General features: G+C 39.8%; 2 protein-coding genes across 2 annotated transcripts; both read left to right on the top strand.

The window, feature by feature from the left end:
* The first annotated feature begins 1,194 nt into the window (after positions 1–1,194).
* Positions 1,195–5,514, top strand: LOC143331828 (B2 bradykinin receptor-like). Its single transcript, XM_076749012.1, has 2 exons — positions 1,195–1,294; positions 3,351–5,514. The coding sequence occupies exons 1-2, from the start codon at positions 1,275–1,277 to the stop codon at positions 4,324–4,326; spliced, it is 996 nt and encodes a 331-aa protein (XP_076605127.1). The 5' UTR covers positions 1,195–1,274; the 3' UTR covers positions 4,327–5,514.
* Positions 5,515–7,247: 1,733 nt separating this feature from the next.
* Positions 7,248–10,886, top strand: gpr65 (G protein-coupled receptor 65). Its single transcript, XM_076749073.1, has 3 exons — positions 7,248–7,932; positions 8,825–8,828; positions 9,908–10,886. The coding sequence occupies exons 1-3, from the start codon at positions 7,248–7,250 to the stop codon at positions 10,884–10,886; spliced, it is 1,668 nt and encodes a 555-aa protein (XP_076605188.1).
* Positions 10,887–17,492: the final 6,606 nt, after the last annotated feature.

Here is a 17,492-nt window from a genome sequence, read left to right as displayed (position 1 = left end):
TACAGTGGAAGTCCAAGTTATGTAATGCATTTGTGCTGTGCAGACTCAAGACAATACAGAGAGACTCTATGAATTATAGCTTGTGTTGTCAATATAGATATATTTCAGCTGAATTTTGCCAGATGCGCTACCTCTATGGGGCTAGAACAGTGACTGTAAAATTTGGCATCGAAAATCAAATCTGGCCTTGAAAAAGGAAATGTTATGATTGCATGTCCATTCATGCTGTTACAATACAGGAGTGACCTAAAAAGACAAACAAAGACTTACAGAAACAATGTCTCACATTTTATATACCAAATAAATATAAATAAAAAAGGTGTTTTTCACCGAGAACCTAACATTAGCTCTGATAGCTGACATTAGCCTGCGTTCGCTCTGATAGTTGATTGTCTAATGTTAGCGCTCGTTCCAGTAGACCACTGTCACACCAGCATAACATCAGTAAAAAGTTTACTTTAATGCAGACTGAAAACCAGTGATACAAAAGAATAAAGTACAGCATAAAAAAACTGTCATTGAAAAAAGACAGACATGTTACGTTTGTATTTTATTTTTGTGTTTCAATGACAAGCCCTCCGTTTCCTTTTTCATTGCCAAATTTTATTGTCAGTGCCAAAATTTAAAGTCACTGTTCTAGCTCCATACATCCTCACCATTCTCTTTTCACATGGCGCTGATTCTCCCTGGATTTTGACAGCTTATGCAACAGTCAGATTGATGAGAAGGGGGAGGGAGAATAAGGTGTGTGTGAGTAATGTTTATCTAAAACATATCTTCAGCGAAGAGAACTTGCTAATAACAACAACATTAAACAACTATTAACAACTTGAAAGGGATTTGGCATGTGCGGGGGGGTATCTTTAATGCCTGGCATGTGTAGAGCAGATAAAATACCACCCACATTTGTGTAGACACATCTGCATCTAAGTCAAAAATACAGTCTTGACCTCGAAGAGAACGCAGATGATTAAAATTAACATCTCTGAGATCATGTAAAAAAACAAGAATCATGAAGACGCAAATGTCACTGCAAAGAGACAGATGTGTAGATAATGCTATTTCAAGTATAACAGGAAAAAAAAGAAGGTGGGGGAGGGGGTCAATACAACACACCCAGTGATGTTTCCAAAGAGTTGTCTGACATCACTTTGATATCAGTTTCCTTTCTCCTTTAAGAGACTGAGTCAGTAGCAGAGAGGACAGCAGCAGAAGGCACTGGAACAGAGTCGCGTATCTGGACACTCAACATCTGAATAACATCAGAAACAGGAATGACTCCTCAGCCGACAAGGTATGCATAAACTTTATTCGATCTTTATTTTACTTTTCTAGATTTTGCCACTTTTCGCTGTAGTTAACAATGCTCAATACTAGCTCCATTCCATTGTCTGTGAATGTGAGTATGCAGACGCTTTTTGACAATGTACTGAGCTTTATAAAAAAAAAAAAAAAATCCCTATAACAGAAAACGGTTGAATCTAAATACACATGGGCGGAAACAAGCTGTTCACACAAAAGCCAGTATTATCCTGTTTTATATCCAGCCCACAGCCCTTTCACTTTATCTGTCTCAACACGTTTGCAGGAGATAGAATCAAGAGTTTAAAAAAGATGCCTTTATGCATTTAAAGAGAAAGTATCTTAACCCTTAAGAACCCGGACCCATTTCTCCTTCAAGGAAAGTTATGGGGGACATAAAACAGACTAAATAGACCACATAGAACACATTTCTGACATTTTTGTCAAAACAGCGAAATTGTTTTATATATATATATATATATATATATTATTTTATATTCTAAAAATTGTTTTATATCAATTTGTTCAAGAAATGTGTTCACAACAGGTTAAATGTAATTAAGGACATGTTACGTAAGCATTAGAATTCTTAAATGGCTTGAATCTTACCTTTAGCAACAAAAAACAAGCTTTTTAAATTTAGCTAGTTCGGTCATGTGTTAACCTGGCACACACACATCTTGGAAATGTTGTTATGGGAACACAAAATCACATGACCTGTCACATGACCATTAAGGATGTTCAGTATGCGTCACTTCATGAGTTAAAGCCAAGGATAAAGCTGTATGAGGAACTTTCCAGGGCATTTAAAGGACTTGTGACACCTGTGTCACTGTGGGTTCTTTTGGGTTAATGCTTGTAAATGTAGGCGAGGACATGCTGAATGAATGGATACCGTAAATTTCAAAGATTAGGTAAAGTTAAGAGCTAAATAGTAATACACAAGACAACAAATGCATAGCCTATGCACACAAGTGGGGAAAAGTGTGAACTGTGGTGTTACTAGTTTACTTCCAGGCAACTGATTATGTTAGTATGTCAGTAAAAGATGTCAGAGAGCTACAGAAAACTGTAAAAGTTTGTGTTTTGTTAATACATAAATATATTTATACATGTATTAAATTCAATTAAATTACACTTATCATGAATGCAGTATTTCAGATGTGAAATTTGTGGTAAATTGCATGTTCAGACAGACAAAGGTGTTGGACAAATGCAACAATAGCTTTTCCATAGAAAAGAGGACCTTTGTTGTTGACATGCAACAAACGTCCTCAGCAGGAAAGGAAACAGAAACACTGCAGTTCATAGTCAGCATCCCCAAGGCCGGCAGGACATCCCACTCAATGTTATCTTTCAACGCTTATTGTCAAGGAAGCTGCCACCTGGCTGATTTTTGTTCACCTTGTTCATTGTTTGCACGAGTGACTTTGATTTTCTTTGTGAGACTTATCCTGCTACTAATTCCAAATTTTTTTGGCCTGGTTTTCATTATTTTGTTAAGAGTCGTGTCAGCTTGCAACACCAAGAAAACAAACAAACAACCAAAAAATAGTACGTCAGGTATCCAACAAATAATAAGTGTTTAAAAACGATTTGTTAAAGATTAGTTTATCAGCACTTAACATCTTATAGAGGACATACAACAGAATGATAATTAATTTGATGATCTACTTACTTACACAAATGAGAAATTGTGAATGAGAAGCTTTAATTAACAAAAACAGATTTATTCGCTTTATGAATCTTTTCTTTTTGTAAAGTCAATCAAATCTTTTTTGGGGGGGTTTTTTGACAAAAACATTGGGTGTACATCCATTACCACACACAGTCTCAGTACTTCGTTGTAAAATTCATAAATATCTGATTCATACTCAGCCTAAATTTTACCACCATTTTTAATCCACAGACATCTTCTCGGGGAACTGCATTATACTGTGAAAACATGACTATTTTACTACTTTTTCCATGTCACTCAATGTTCAAAAATGTTCAAAATCGTCTTTGCTTTAATGTTTTGTGTTGTTTGCCTTCCTGTCTCTCCGCAGCGTCCCTGCTAACAACACGAATTGTTCTCAAACAGCAACCCAGGAATGGATCATCACTGTGGTGCCGATATATATCCTAATCATCACTGTGCTGGGAATTGTGTTCAATGTGTTTGTCCTGATGGTTTTCTGGTTTCATAAGAAGCCCTGCACCGTGGCTGAGATCTACTTGAGCAACCTGGCTGCGGCTGACCTTGTCCTGGTGTCTTGTTTGCCATTCTGGGCGGTCAACGTATCCAATGATTTCAAATGGCCGTTTGGTCCGTTCCTGTGCAAATTCGTCAGCCTGGGCATCAGCATGAACACCTACTGTAGCATCTACTTCCTAGTTCTGGTTAGCATAGATCGCTATGTGGCACTGGTGCATACCATGTCCTTTGGCAGAATGCGTAGGTCAAAGGATGCCAAAGTGGGCTGTCTGATGGTGTGGGGTTTGGGCTTGCTCCTGAGTGTCCCCACACTCATCTACAGAACGAAAACAAAATGTAATACTTGCACTGCTAAGCACCCAAATACCTCTGTATACCTGCTGTCTGAGGGGCTGCTAACTATATTCATCTTCATCATCCCCATTTCCATTATTTCTTACTGCACTGTAAAGATTATTCAAGCTCTAAATAACCGGCTAAAGGAGCGGTCAAACAGGAGCAGACGGGAGCACAAGGCCACCTCTCTGGTGCTGGCAGTCGTCCTGGCTTTCCTGATCTGCTGGCTGCCATTCCACCTATTTAGGATGGTGGGCATGCTCGAAAAAGCTACACTCCTGAGTGTAAACTCAACAGCCCTAGACACCTGCTTCCAGATCTTCACCTACGTGGCCTTCTTCAACAGTGTTCTCAACCCCATCCTCTACGTCATTATAGGAGACAACTTCCGCAAAAAAGTCAAGGAACTCTCGACGAAGTGGAGCAGTGGAGTGACTTTCAGCATGGTCTCTGTACACTCAAACATGTCCACCACAGGTGTCCCAAGCTGATCTGCAGGATTGAATTGTTTTTTAAAAAAAGAGCTGAAACTAGTATGATTTTATTTTCAACACTTTTACATAATGAAAATGGGCTGCTTTTTTCCCACAAGCAAGATAAGGAAAATATTTGAAGTTATGTCGAAGTTATGTTTGAGTAGTCTGAATATATGAGTATTAAGTAGCATTTCCGCCACACTTTGCAAAAAAGCAAACTCCAGGCAATGCTTTATGTATTGCCATTAGATCCTGCTTAGTATGACTGTAGCATGATTGCGCGCTGAGGGTGGAACATAACCCATGGTTTTATCTAAGAGGAGGGAGGGTGCTGCTCACAAGGCTAATGAGGCCACAGCACTGGTGTATGCTGTCACACTACGCTTCTTACTGTTGTTGAGGTCTGTTCTGAGCCTTTCTCTTCTCTGAGCAACTCTTCAGGAGGGAATTTGGGGAGAAGGAGGACAGAACGTGATCATATGCAGCCACATATCAATCATCCTATCAATCAAGGATGTGGTCATTCAGCACAAGAGATTCGATCTGCCGTCCTTTTGATTTTTCACACAACTTCTGGTGCAACTTCATATGATGTCAGACTCAAATGACTTTATCTGCCATTCTAACACAATAAAAGTACTGCTACATAATTAAACAGTACTACCAGATTTTTTTTTTTTACTGCAGAAGTAATGGGCTCAAGCTAATCTAATGGAAATGTACAAAAGAGATGGACACAGACTTTGTGTCTCTGTGTAACCACAAGGCTCGACAGTTGTAATATGACACTTTAATGATAAGATGTTTGTCTGCGTGCATGATATGTTTCTGAATCTGTTTCTCTGTACTTGTGGTACTCTGACTGTCTTTTTTAATGCTGAACACACCGAAAACAAAACCCGTTTGTGTTTTATATCCATGTAATATTTCTCCTTTGCATCTTTCCTTTTGCCTCCAAAACCAAATTTCACTATGCTGTCTACAAACAAACATGTCCATGCTTGTAAAGTTTGTTGCAAGGCGGTTTATTTACTGCTTAGTGCCACAGGAGTATCGTGTTGGTATCTCTCGACTCTGAAAACAACCCTTGTGTATCAACTGTGATACTTTTTGCATAATCTATTTAATGTAACACCTGTAGTGGCATAAATGCAAAAGTCTAAGATGTTATTTATTGCTGACCTTTTTGTCTGCAAAGTTTTGACACAGATGAATAAAGTTAGACTTCCTTCTACCTCGGGACATAAGTCTATTTAACAAATTCAAATTGCCAACAGCAAAGGCCTTTGTTTCTTCCCCGTCTGCAAACTATTGAAGGGTGTTACCAATGAGGAACGTGGGAAGTATCTCTCCAGTTGGCATCTGTGATCAGTTATCACATTAAGTAAATCCCAGAAATTTCTAACCACATCACTAAAAAAGCGTCAGACCAGGTAAGAAACAGAAGCGGTATGAAAGGGTATGGTTCTTGGCCAGTCCCCAGAGTAATTGTACCCAGTGTACCCAGAGTTTAGCAAATAACTTAGTGAGTTCAGTGTTTATATTGCCAATAGGAAGAATAACCAAAAGTGAGGAGGAAAAAAAAAACAGACTTGTGTTTTAAAAGGGAACATTTTTATGCATCAGAGTGTGTTTACAGGTCTTGGGGAGTACCACTGCAGACAGACTCCAGAGGGCGCTGATGAGAAGTTGTTTGAAAAAGGAAAAACTCTGCAGGTGTGAAGTGAGCTGACCAGACCTCCTCATCTCTGCTTGAGGCTGGAGGCTTGAGGCTACATTAGCAGCTCTTAGCATGACACACCCAAATCTCAGAGTGCACTGTTGGTGGCTAAGTTGCATTGTGGGTAATGTAGGCACCAGGTTTTGACACAGAAGAACGAAAAAAAAAAAAAAAGATCTCTGGTTCTGGATCATTGATTTACATTAATGTACATCATAATTAAAATCTCCACCCTTCTATAATTTAACTGATTTTAGTGTTAGCCACATTCAAACTCCTAAAAATGATCAGGCACTGATTATTCATGTTTTTTTTAACCTTAATATCGAATTACAGCTCCAGCACATCCACCATGCCTTTATTTGAACTAAAAACTCAGTCTCCAGGCTGCTCAGTGTCAACAGATTCCTGTTGTAACGTAAACAGCTCACCAGATCACTATTCCATCTGATGCCGCTTGGCAGTGGCTGCCTTGTCTCAGTGCAGAACACTTTCAAACACAACTGAACTAACAGGATCCTCCACTGCACCACACAAACACGGATGACAGAATATGCAAATACATGCCGTTCCTGGGAAGCCTATCATATACTTAGTTTGTTTTAGCACAAGCTGTCACCTTTTTGCTTTGGTGGAAGTATTCAAATCCTTTACTTAACTAAAAGTACCATACTCCATTTTTAAGTAAAAGTTCTGCATTCAAAATTCTATTTAAGTTAACATACAGATGTATTATCAACAAAATACACAAGATTATCAGAAGAAAAAGTACTCAAAATGCAGAGCAAAGGCCCCCATGACTCTTAAAATGTATTATTAAGGTATCCATTACTATGTCCTACAAACATCTGGATACAGTTTGATCTTTGGGTTGATCCTGTGTCGCACGTCAGCACAGCGGTAACAAAATGACAGCCACACTGAAAGCACTGGATGCTATTTTCATTTTTATCACTGCCAAACATGTTTTGCCAGGAACTATTTGCATTGCGGCGCTTATCTCCGTTCAACACAGGAAAGAGCTTTCCATTTCCACGCTGGCTCGAGGTTTGCTCATCATCACATTAGGATGGATGCAGCTCTTCTCAACCACACAAACACATCTACCTCCTGCGCCATGGAGTCCAGAGTGGGAAAACACATGTATCCAACCGTCTATTCTCTTTTTTTTATTGTGGGCTTTCCGGCTAACTGCCTGTCTCTGTATGTAGCCTGGATGCTGATGAGGAACGGGAACAACATGGCAGTCTACCTCATCAACCTGTCCATCTCTGACCTGCTCTACACAATCTCTCTGCCTGTGTGGATAGAAGTGTCCCTGCTGAGGCCTCTGGGTGGCCTCTGCAGTTTGGTGGCTGTGGTCATGCACAACAGCTTTTACGTGGGCTCGGGCCTCCTTTGCTGCATCTCCGTCGATCGCTACCTAGCAGTGGTCTACCCTCTCCACTTCCACTGGGTCCGAGAGGTGCGGACTGCAGCAGTTGTGAGTATGGCTGTTTGGACCGTAGAGATCACCATCCACATTATCTTGCTCGACCACACGGGGGCGCTGCGAGCATTCTCCTCAAGATGCTTGTGTGAGGAGCGTGTACCAATGACAAAGGAAGATGCCAACCTCGCCCTTACACGAGTCACCCTGGGTTTCCTGGTCCCTATCCTCATCATGGCCTTCTGTTTTCACCAGATCATGCGATCACTCCGACAGAGCACCTCCATCCTGGCACAGGAGCGCAGGAAAGTGGGACTGCTGTTGCTTTTCCTTCTCACAACCTACATAGTGGCCTTTGTGCCCTACCAGACTGTCATGCTGCTCAGGGCCATACTGGAGCCCGGGGCCTGCGTCTGGGCCACGAGGCTCAGAGATCCATACCTGGTCACAGTTGCCACGACCACCATAAACAGTACACTAGATCCTATAATATACTGTTTAATTAGTGAGAGTGCTCATAAAGTGATTGGGGAGGCTTTAGAGAAAGGTAGGGGAGTTTTTAGGAGGAGGAAATGGAAAGAGAACTCTCCTGGAATTCAGTCAGTCTCATAATCACTGTTGTATTTTTGGCCATTAACTGCGAATCAAATGGAAAACTATATATTATTTGGGACTATATTTGTACATTTGTCAATTCTGAGGTAATACCAGAGGTGGTAAGTAAGCATTCACACACATACACACACACACACACACACACACACACACACATATATATATATATATACTGACAATGTTATGCTGTTTCAAAGGTATGGAAATAGGGTGGAGGCATGTCCCTTAACTTTTCACACTTCACTTGTTGATAAAGTCGAACTTAAAACAGCAGCAGCCAATGCTCCGAAAACCTTTTGGCTACAAACAGACTGCCCAACCTTACTGCCGTCTTTCTGTTTCCACAGTGCATATTTGCTTTTATCAACATCTTTAACTATTTTACTACCTTTTGTGCAGCTCTTTCAATAGCTATTTTATTGTCTTTGTTAATTATTTTATCCTGTTTTTATTGTCTTGTGGAGCAGTTGGTAACATCCGTTTTGAAAAGTGTTATATATCAATTATTATTTTTCTTTGGTTATGACGTTTGTCGGGGATGAATGCAGCTTGACAAATACCTGCAGACTCTACTTACATCTTAAGAAAAAATAGGGCCAAACTTTACATTATATTTTCTGTGAAAGAAAATGAAATCTGTTCTTTACAGTTAATGTTTACTTTAAAGAAACACAAAAATTGAACATGAGTCAAAGATAAAGCACAGAGCTCCTTGCGGTGTTTCTTTTTTGTGCCCCCACCCTTCCCAGAAGTGTGTGAAACATTTATTGTTTTATTGGACAAATCATCTCCTTTATTGCAGCAATGTACGGTGGTTGAAGGTGGCGTAAACAAGATTGCATTCACAATTATTTCTTAATGGATTTTTTGAGTTGAATAGAGGAAATGGTGCATATTGCATGAATGGATACTATGTATGGGGTTATTGGTCTTTTTTCTTCGTTGTGCTTCAATGAGCAGTGTTCATTTGCAGTGCCGCAGCAGAAGGATACCAACACTAAGAGGAAATTCAGTACTAAACCACCTAACTTTGGAAGATCCCAATTTTATTTATTTAATTTTGCTGAAGCCTCATATTAACTTACAATGCACAGACATAATAATTTGTACCTATCTTTCATTACGCTGTAACAACATGCAATGGAAACAGATGTCAAGCCGATGTAATGCTTTATCAGACAATAATCAGCATTACCTTTACCTGAGTTCATGTGGGTATTGACACACCAAACATAAAGACCAGCAGCCTCACATAGACTTAGTACCTGAATTATAACACCGGTAGTTTGCTCTGTCATGGCCTGTCACCCAGTACATGGCATACAGTCGTCAGGGACGACAAGGAGGCAGCTGCTGCTTTCTTTAGGCTGTCTGATGAAGCAGTGGAAGGCATCCGAATGAATCCTCTCTGCATCTGTGTTAATGTCTCCGTTTGAACTATTATTGATTTGGAGCAGAATTACAACCGAATAAAATGTGAGTAAACGTTCAGATGAGTTGAGCTGAATTAATGCTTTTCCCTGTAAAATGCTTGCTGAGTTAATGTGTGGTTAATGGTTTAATGTATTGGAAAATAAACTTAATTAAGTGTACTTAGATACTATACTTAGATTATATTTCTAATACTCTAAAGTATACTGCTTATTGACCTGGGTAGAAAACCCTAAACAAAGCCTCAGAAGACATTTTTCAACTGTTTTCACAGGCGGACCAGCACTCTTGATGAGTAATTTGAATTTAATGTGTAGAATCCGTGGAACGCCCCTTTAATTTAAAGTATTATTATGCATTGCTGTGTTGCTTCCTTAATTTCTTCTTTGTTTCTCTACAAGGTATGAGTATTTGAACACCACATCTGCAATGGAAAACTTAACTCTGGACACCAGTTTCTCAAAATGTTACACAGTTCGAAGCATGCTCGAGAGGAATAGGCTTCAGCTTTTCTACCTGGCTATCATCATCGTTAGCATCCCGTCCAACACCTTCTCCCTCTACGTGTCCTGGCAGTACATTAGGCAGAAGAACGAGCTTGGCGTGTATCTATTCAACCTGGCCCTGAGTGACCTGGCCTTCACTATCGGCCTTTGCATGTGGTTGGACTTCCTTCGGAGAGGAGTTTGGGTCCACGGACCCTATGTTTGTGTGCTATGTATCAGCATGCTCTTCAGTAACTTTTACACCAGCGATGCCCTCCTCTGCTGCATTGCTGTTGACCGCTACCTGGCAGTGGTTCACCCATTACAGTACACTTTCTTGAGGAAAGTTGGCACTGCAGCAGCGGTCAGCGTTGTCATTTGGGTGTTGGTGGTCTGTTTCAATGTCACCACCATCACCTGGGAGGAGCTATACCATGAAAACAACAAGTTTCCAACATGCTTTGATTTCTACCTGCCCATTTCAGAGAGGTTGGCTCGGGCTAATGTTGCACGCTTCTTCCTGGCCTTTATTGTTCCCGTTCTCCTAGTGGTGTTTTCCACCGTTGGCATCTGTGAGGCAGTGAAATCCAACCAGGCTACAGAGAAACGGGAGCGTAAACGGATTTTGAAGCTGCTGACGGTCGTTATGCTCTGCCATTTGATATTCTTAGGACCTACCCACATCACGATGCTTCTCACCGCACTAGTGGATGACTGCAGCAACGCTCAGTGGCTCTTCTACCTACATGAGGTCAGCCTAGCTATGTCAAGCCTCAACTGCCTCATGGACCCTGTCCTTTACTGCTTCATTACCAAAATAGGGAAGGCAAATGTCGATCAGCTTATTCTCTTCTTCCAGATAAAGAAAAGAAGCAACAATCAAGATGTGGTTTAAGTTAAATTAAGTACAGGACTAAATAATGTAACAACCTCATAGTAAAATTTACATTTAGACATTAAACAGGAAAAATAATCCTGAAGAACACAGCTTCAAATGTGAGGCATCTTGCAAACATGCTGTTATAAAGCTTTCTATATTTCTACATATAGATCTAGATTTGTCTTATTGTCAGAAAATCTCATAAAAAAGACAAAAACAGTGGATTTGCCTGTCTCTCAAAGCTTTCTAATTCATTCCTGATGAACACATGGATTTTTAACATGCAATAATTCTCTGCTTTGAATGAAAATCTGAGCCTGATTCTTGAACAAAAAAGGTTCAATTAGCTTGTTAAAAAGTTTTAAAATGACTATCAACAGAAATCTATGTTTAAGGAGTCTCAGCATCAAACCTGTCTAAGTGGCAAATTGGACTTTGGCTTCCAAAATAGCCACGAGGTCACAAAACCGTGCTTGTCCTATCTGGATTTTAACAACCTACTTACACAGATAACCTTTATGGTCATTTTCCTGGTGAGGAGGCTGGCGAAAGCTCAACCCTCGTATCAAAGTTTGCACTTAATTTGCTTCAAAGCTAATAAAACCACATTGTAGTGCAATGTGTTTTAACTGACAGTTTACTTTTGCTTGCACTGTACATCTGAGCAGGGTACTTTATTAACATCAGCATGTACTTCTTATCAGCACTGCGTCACGGAGCACAGCTGTTCCATCATGGACTATTTGACAAACATCACAGTCGCTCTCTTCTGTAAACCTACTCTTAACAGACTTTTTAATGTAAATGTGATGCTATATAGTTAATTTTTAACCTCTAAAACTTTTGTCACTTGAGTATTTGGCAAAGCATTTGTCTGTTATTTCCCTTTAGCTTTTTGTGTGTGTGTGTGTGTGTGTGTGTGTGTGTGTGCGTGTGTGTGTGTGTGAATTCAGTGCCATGGGGAGGGGTGATTACCATCACTACCGCCACTTAATGACAGCAACAACAAATGCGTGGAATCATTCAGTAATAACAGTTTACAGTTCCGATGTGCAGCCTCCAGTGTGCAATTTGTGAACATCTCCGCTTAAAATTAAACTGTGTGTGTTTGAGTTTATGTTATTTGACATTTTTGTCATGCTTGCAAACTCCTCATGACATCAACATTTGGGATTTCCTGCATGTTCAAGGAAAAATAAAAGTCATAAGAGAGCTTTCTTACCCTGATTCTGATGATTTTCCCATGAAGTCTTACGATTCTGAAATGAAACACTGGCCAATAAGTCATGCATGTTTAAAGTCCCTTCACAGACAGTTGAACATACCCAAAAGTGTACCTGTAATTGTACCCAAAAATGTAAATGTAATTTAAAGATGTGACATAGAAATCTTTTCTTTGTCTGTTGGCTGTCTTGTCTGTAATGTAAAGTGCGTTTGATTGCCGGTTTAATGTGTAGCAAACTCAAACGTGGATGTATGAAGCTCTCTAGTGGACAATTATGGAAGTGCAGCAAGTTGTCTATTTGACTATTGGACCATTTCAGATCTCTTCACTTTACTGTGACTGGTTTCTCTACTGCGATGAACACAGCAAACGGCCAATCGCATTTTAGAAAAGAAAAGAAAATTCATCCACTTCAACGCTTAAAAACAAGTAACTGCTACCTCATTGAAATGTGGTGGAGTAAAAGTCATTAAGTTTGAAAAAATATTCGATACCTTATTCAATATTCAATACAGATGCTTGAAAAATACACTTAAGACAAGTAAATGCACTTCTTTACTGTACACCCCTGCACATATAATGTGTTTTATTGCAGCAAGCACACCTAATATAGAAATTCATGTGTTCCATTAACATTGCACCTGCTATCTTTATTTATCTTGCATAACACAGTAACCACACACAGACAAACACGTCCCCATAGCTCATACACACACGAGTGAAGAACATGCAAACATACACACAGATTTGATCAACTAAAATAAGGACTAACTTTATGACCTCAGACAGCAGGTGACTCTACATATTGTTTTTTGTTTTAAAGAAGTGTGACTCCTCTCATTTTGCCATCACACCTTCAAAACAACAAAGACTGGAAGCACATGTGCGCTTCCATGTGAGTTCTCCTCCTGCCTCTTTCTTCCCACCATCCATCCATGTCAAATAATATGCTTCACCTAACACTGAATAACCTGCATCAGCAGAACCTGGGGGCTATAGAGCCTATCTAAATACCCATTTTCTCAACTCTCACCTTCCACTGTCCTTGACTCTATAACAGACAGCCTTCTTGAGATATAAAGGACCCACATGTCTGGAGACGGAGGGAACTGAAGATCAATATGTTTTGTCAGTCAGCCCCAGCCTCCACCTGGATGTTGGCAGAGTTTCAGCAGTGGCACGTGTGTGAGTCTGCCCCCTCTCAGGCATGATGAATGAATGGGGCTGTAATCTCCTCTGGTGATCTAAGTGTATGCACACACGTAAAAAAAAAAAACAAACAAACACCATCCTTGTTGGAATAAAAAGGTGAGTCTGTGTTCAAAGTCAAAGTGTTGGTGCAGGACAAAACCTCAGTGGTGAATCTGGATGTGTTTACCAGATTACCTTGTCACTAAAATGGCCCACCTCACGCAACAAGCCCTTTGAGATTTGGTTGGGAGGAAAAATGGGGCTTGAATCGGGAGGCACAGTCCCAGTCATGGCAGCTGTGAGCGGTGCTGGGTGTTGGCAGACAGGCTGTGGGAATATTTGCAGTTATATACACATACTGTACACGTGCTGCAGAGAATATCTGAACCAAATAACACACGTGCTAAAAAAGGAAACAGATGGACAAATATAGCAGTGTAGAGCTGCACAGTTCCAACATTATGTAAGATTTTTGTAATGTAAGCTAAGAATAGAATCACTCTGGTTTTACTGTATTAACTGCAGTAGGTTTAAGAATAAATCAGCCGACCAATGTGATTTTATTTAGATATTAGAATGTTTCCTTCCTCGTTGATTCTTTAGCCTGAAATCTCTTTCCTCCTTCCACTCCTTCTCCACCGTTTTGTCAATTTCATTCATTATTCTAATCTAAAAGCTTTTGTAAATCTGCTTTTCCCACACATATCTCTCTCCAGCTATCTCCCAATCTATAAGCCAAACTGTCCCGCTGTCTCCCTTTCCCACTTGTCTGACTCAGCCATAATAACAGTTATCTTTAGTCACCGGAGAGCAGAGGAGCGAAGAGCTCTTTGTTTCGCTGCGGCTGCTTTCAAAGTATCTGAATGGTTTATTAGTTTGTGCGACAAACTAAAAAAAGACCTCTGTGAATGTGAGCGTTTTTTTTTTTGTGACAGGGGCATCAAGGCATATTCAGCTCTGAGCAGGTTGCATTCATTTTTAATAAAATTATTAGAATTACGCCTTTTTTTCACTTCGAACTGGATTGTTTAAAGATAACATATTTCTGTTCCCATCAAGAGAAGTCTTAATGAAGAATCACACGATGGACATACCGCATGTACATGTACATAATCAATGATTAATCTAATGAATTAAACATGATATTGATGATGTGTTTTATCTGTTTTGTGTTGCTTTGCTTGCAGCTTTTTAATGCGTCCCTCTTGTCCCAATGTCCCTTGTGAAAGAGGTTTACAACCTCACTGGGACCTGGTTAAATAGAGGTTAACAGATCAATTAGTAGTATTATTTATTGTATTCGAAATATAATTTAAGTATAGAAAAGTCATTACAAGTACACTTTTCCTTTTTGTGTTTAATTTGAAGTATGTTTGACATATACATTTAGAAAACATACATTAAGTTATACTTAAATTATTGAAAATTAATATACTTATTCTGAAATACTTAAAGTGGTATTTCAAAGTACTTATAAAAAGTGTACTTTAGTATAAGTGTATTATAAAATGCACCTAAGAGGGCTTTTAAAACTCTACTTAACTACAAATACTTTTAATAGTAACAAAGTATACTTCATTTTAGCTTGTCTACTTAAGTATATTTCCAACACAGTGGTGATATAATACAATATAATTGTGGTAAATTGTGCCCATTGCCCCTTTAAATTTGCATCAATGTGGAGGAAAATAGAGGAAATGACTCCAACTGGAGATGTTGCATTTACAGTATCAGACCCGACGGCCATCAGCACGCAGTGACATTTGTTATCTTTACCTAAACAGTTTCACTGTCGCTGTCAACCCCCATCAATCCAAAATCTGTCTTAAATTCAAACCCAACTCTGGGTGTGAGCTGAAGCCCTCTGCAACACTTCAGCGCCACATGATGCACTTGATTTGTCAGTTTCTCCTGACATCATATCACACTTCACTTTAGTATCTCAGCTGCCAGACACATTGTCAGGCAGATTTCATATCTGTCTCCTGTGGATGTGGAGCGTGCTGGGCTCCTCCGGGTGACTGTCTGACACTCCCTCCAGCCTTTCCTCCTCATCATCCTCCCCGTCGCTCTCAGCACTTTCACACTTCTCCCTTCCTCACGACAGCCCCTTGTGCTGCCAACAACATCTCAAAATCTACAGAGTGAGGAGATTATAATCACTTAAAGGGGAGCAGCAACTCTTGGCATTATAATGCAGTCATATATTAATGTATTAGATGAAATTCTGTCTCTACTTTCAATTTTCTACAGGTTCATGCTCCAGCTTATGTCATCTAGACCAAATACAGACTCAACAATCTGAACAATGTCTGTTTTTTGAAGTCAAAGTTGTGATGTGTTAAAAAGATGAGAAAATGTAAAAACAAGTAACAAATCAAATGGTGGCACAGCTGAAGCAACCAGCAAAAATAATCAGCAATGTTTGAAAAGCCAGGCCTTTATAGGCTCCAGTGGTGCAGATCAGTTGCAGCCAATCAATTTGACTGATTATCTGTCAAATTAACCTGTTTCCATCTTACTCCATATTTTGTTTTTTTTTTAATTCGGTTCATAACTCAGTGAAATGACCTGGAAATATTTAAATGTCAGCCAATGATAAGAGCTGGCTGAGTTCTCTAAATGCCAAGGAAAGGTGCTTCAGTGCTTCCTCTTTTATCTCCTTCAGCATACACTGTAAAATATAATAAGTTGCTAAAAAAAAAAAAAAAAAAAAAAAGAGAAAGAAAGAAAGAATAACTCATTGCCTCAGTAAAAATTCTAAATAATAATTTCAGTTGATGGACACACTGCATACGCATCCTGCATTGTTTGATTCAGTGAAAAACATTTTATTTTTTAATAGGCTACAGGTGGAAACCCTTTGTTATGCATAAATGCCTCACATGGCAGGATCAGATCCCAGTAAACCCAGTTAACAGGGTCAAATCGTGGTGGGACTGATAGTGTTGCTGGAATTATATGGGTTGCTACCATAATGTAGGTAAATGCACTTTGGCTATGTCTAGCTAGCTATTTTTACTGTTTCGGGGATTACCTGAAATAGCTAGAATACTTCCTCCAGGGAGGTCAATCCCACCCACAGCCTTGGTGAGTCACAGTACATTTTTGGGTCTCTGCAATAGAGGAATGGTTTGAAATCCTACTTATACAAACAAGAGCAAGCCAAGTCCGATTTCTGCCACAGGAAGGCTGCAGAATAGCCTGCTGCATGTAAGCAGAACTAAAGATGCACAAACATAGGGGGTTGTGTTAGCCCCCATAGAAGCACTCCTTCTGGGTGATTCATGGCCCCTTTGAACATGGTTAAAAGGAACTGAAAGTGGGCAACTTTCACCATTGGCAACAGGGGACGAATCCATTTTGAGCCTTTCATCATTCAATTCAAAAGGGAGTAATTTTTCTGCTGTAGCAGTGGCTGCCCTCACTGAGAGCGCCTTTATTTAAGAGCACTTTGTAAACATGGTAAGATTAGGATGTGTGCCCATGCATGCTAGGCCACCCTCTCTGGGCACGACACTCAAGCCTTTGTTCTCATTCACACACACTCTAAAACAATTCTAGTTTGATGGATTTGTGATTCTGCAGGATCCCTCGGGGTGAACTGCACAGCTCTCTAATGGGGAAAAGAGCAGTAAAGCTACGACACTGCGGATAATGTGTCCTTAACTGCCAGTATGTTAGAAATAAAAGATCCTTTTTTTTCCATCAGGGAAGTTTTAGGACTGAATCTGGCAAAGTGTCCTAATTTAGATAAAGACCAGATGGATGAAATTGTTTTGCCAAATGAATTTTTTTTTCTGTTGCATTCAAACTTCAGCCTTGTTTAAACGTCACAGTAAATTTGGGTCTTAATCGTGTAAAAATTATCAAAAACTTAAACACAACATGATAATGCAACTTTCAGTAGATATACCACTATGAGGATCGTTGTGAGGTATAAATCACAAGTCTGGTCCTCAGGCAGCGAGATGGAACTCTTCCTTCTCACCTTCCACTGTGACGAGTCATGAACGAAGGCCTGTGGGTGCATTCGGATGTCAGTACCACCCATCACAGCTGCCATCCTCCCCTACAGGTCGTAGAATAAGTTAATAGATGTTTTTAAGTGGTTTTGATTGGTTCACATGGAAGCAAGGAAGCAAAAGAAGTAAGAAGACATGAAAGCACACAGACAGATAAGCAGCGGAGGGAAGGACACCAGT

Source organism: Chaetodon auriga, chromosome 14, assembly GCF_051107435.1.
Source record: "Chaetodon auriga isolate fChaAug3 chromosome 14, fChaAug3.hap1, whole genome shotgun sequence".
In the NCBI taxonomy this organism is placed as follows: Eukaryota; Metazoa; Chordata; class Actinopteri; order Chaetodontiformes; family Chaetodontidae; genus Chaetodon; species Chaetodon auriga.
The sequence above is the reverse complement of the archived record's forward strand: the minus strand, read 5'-3'. Positions and strand labels throughout refer to the sequence as shown.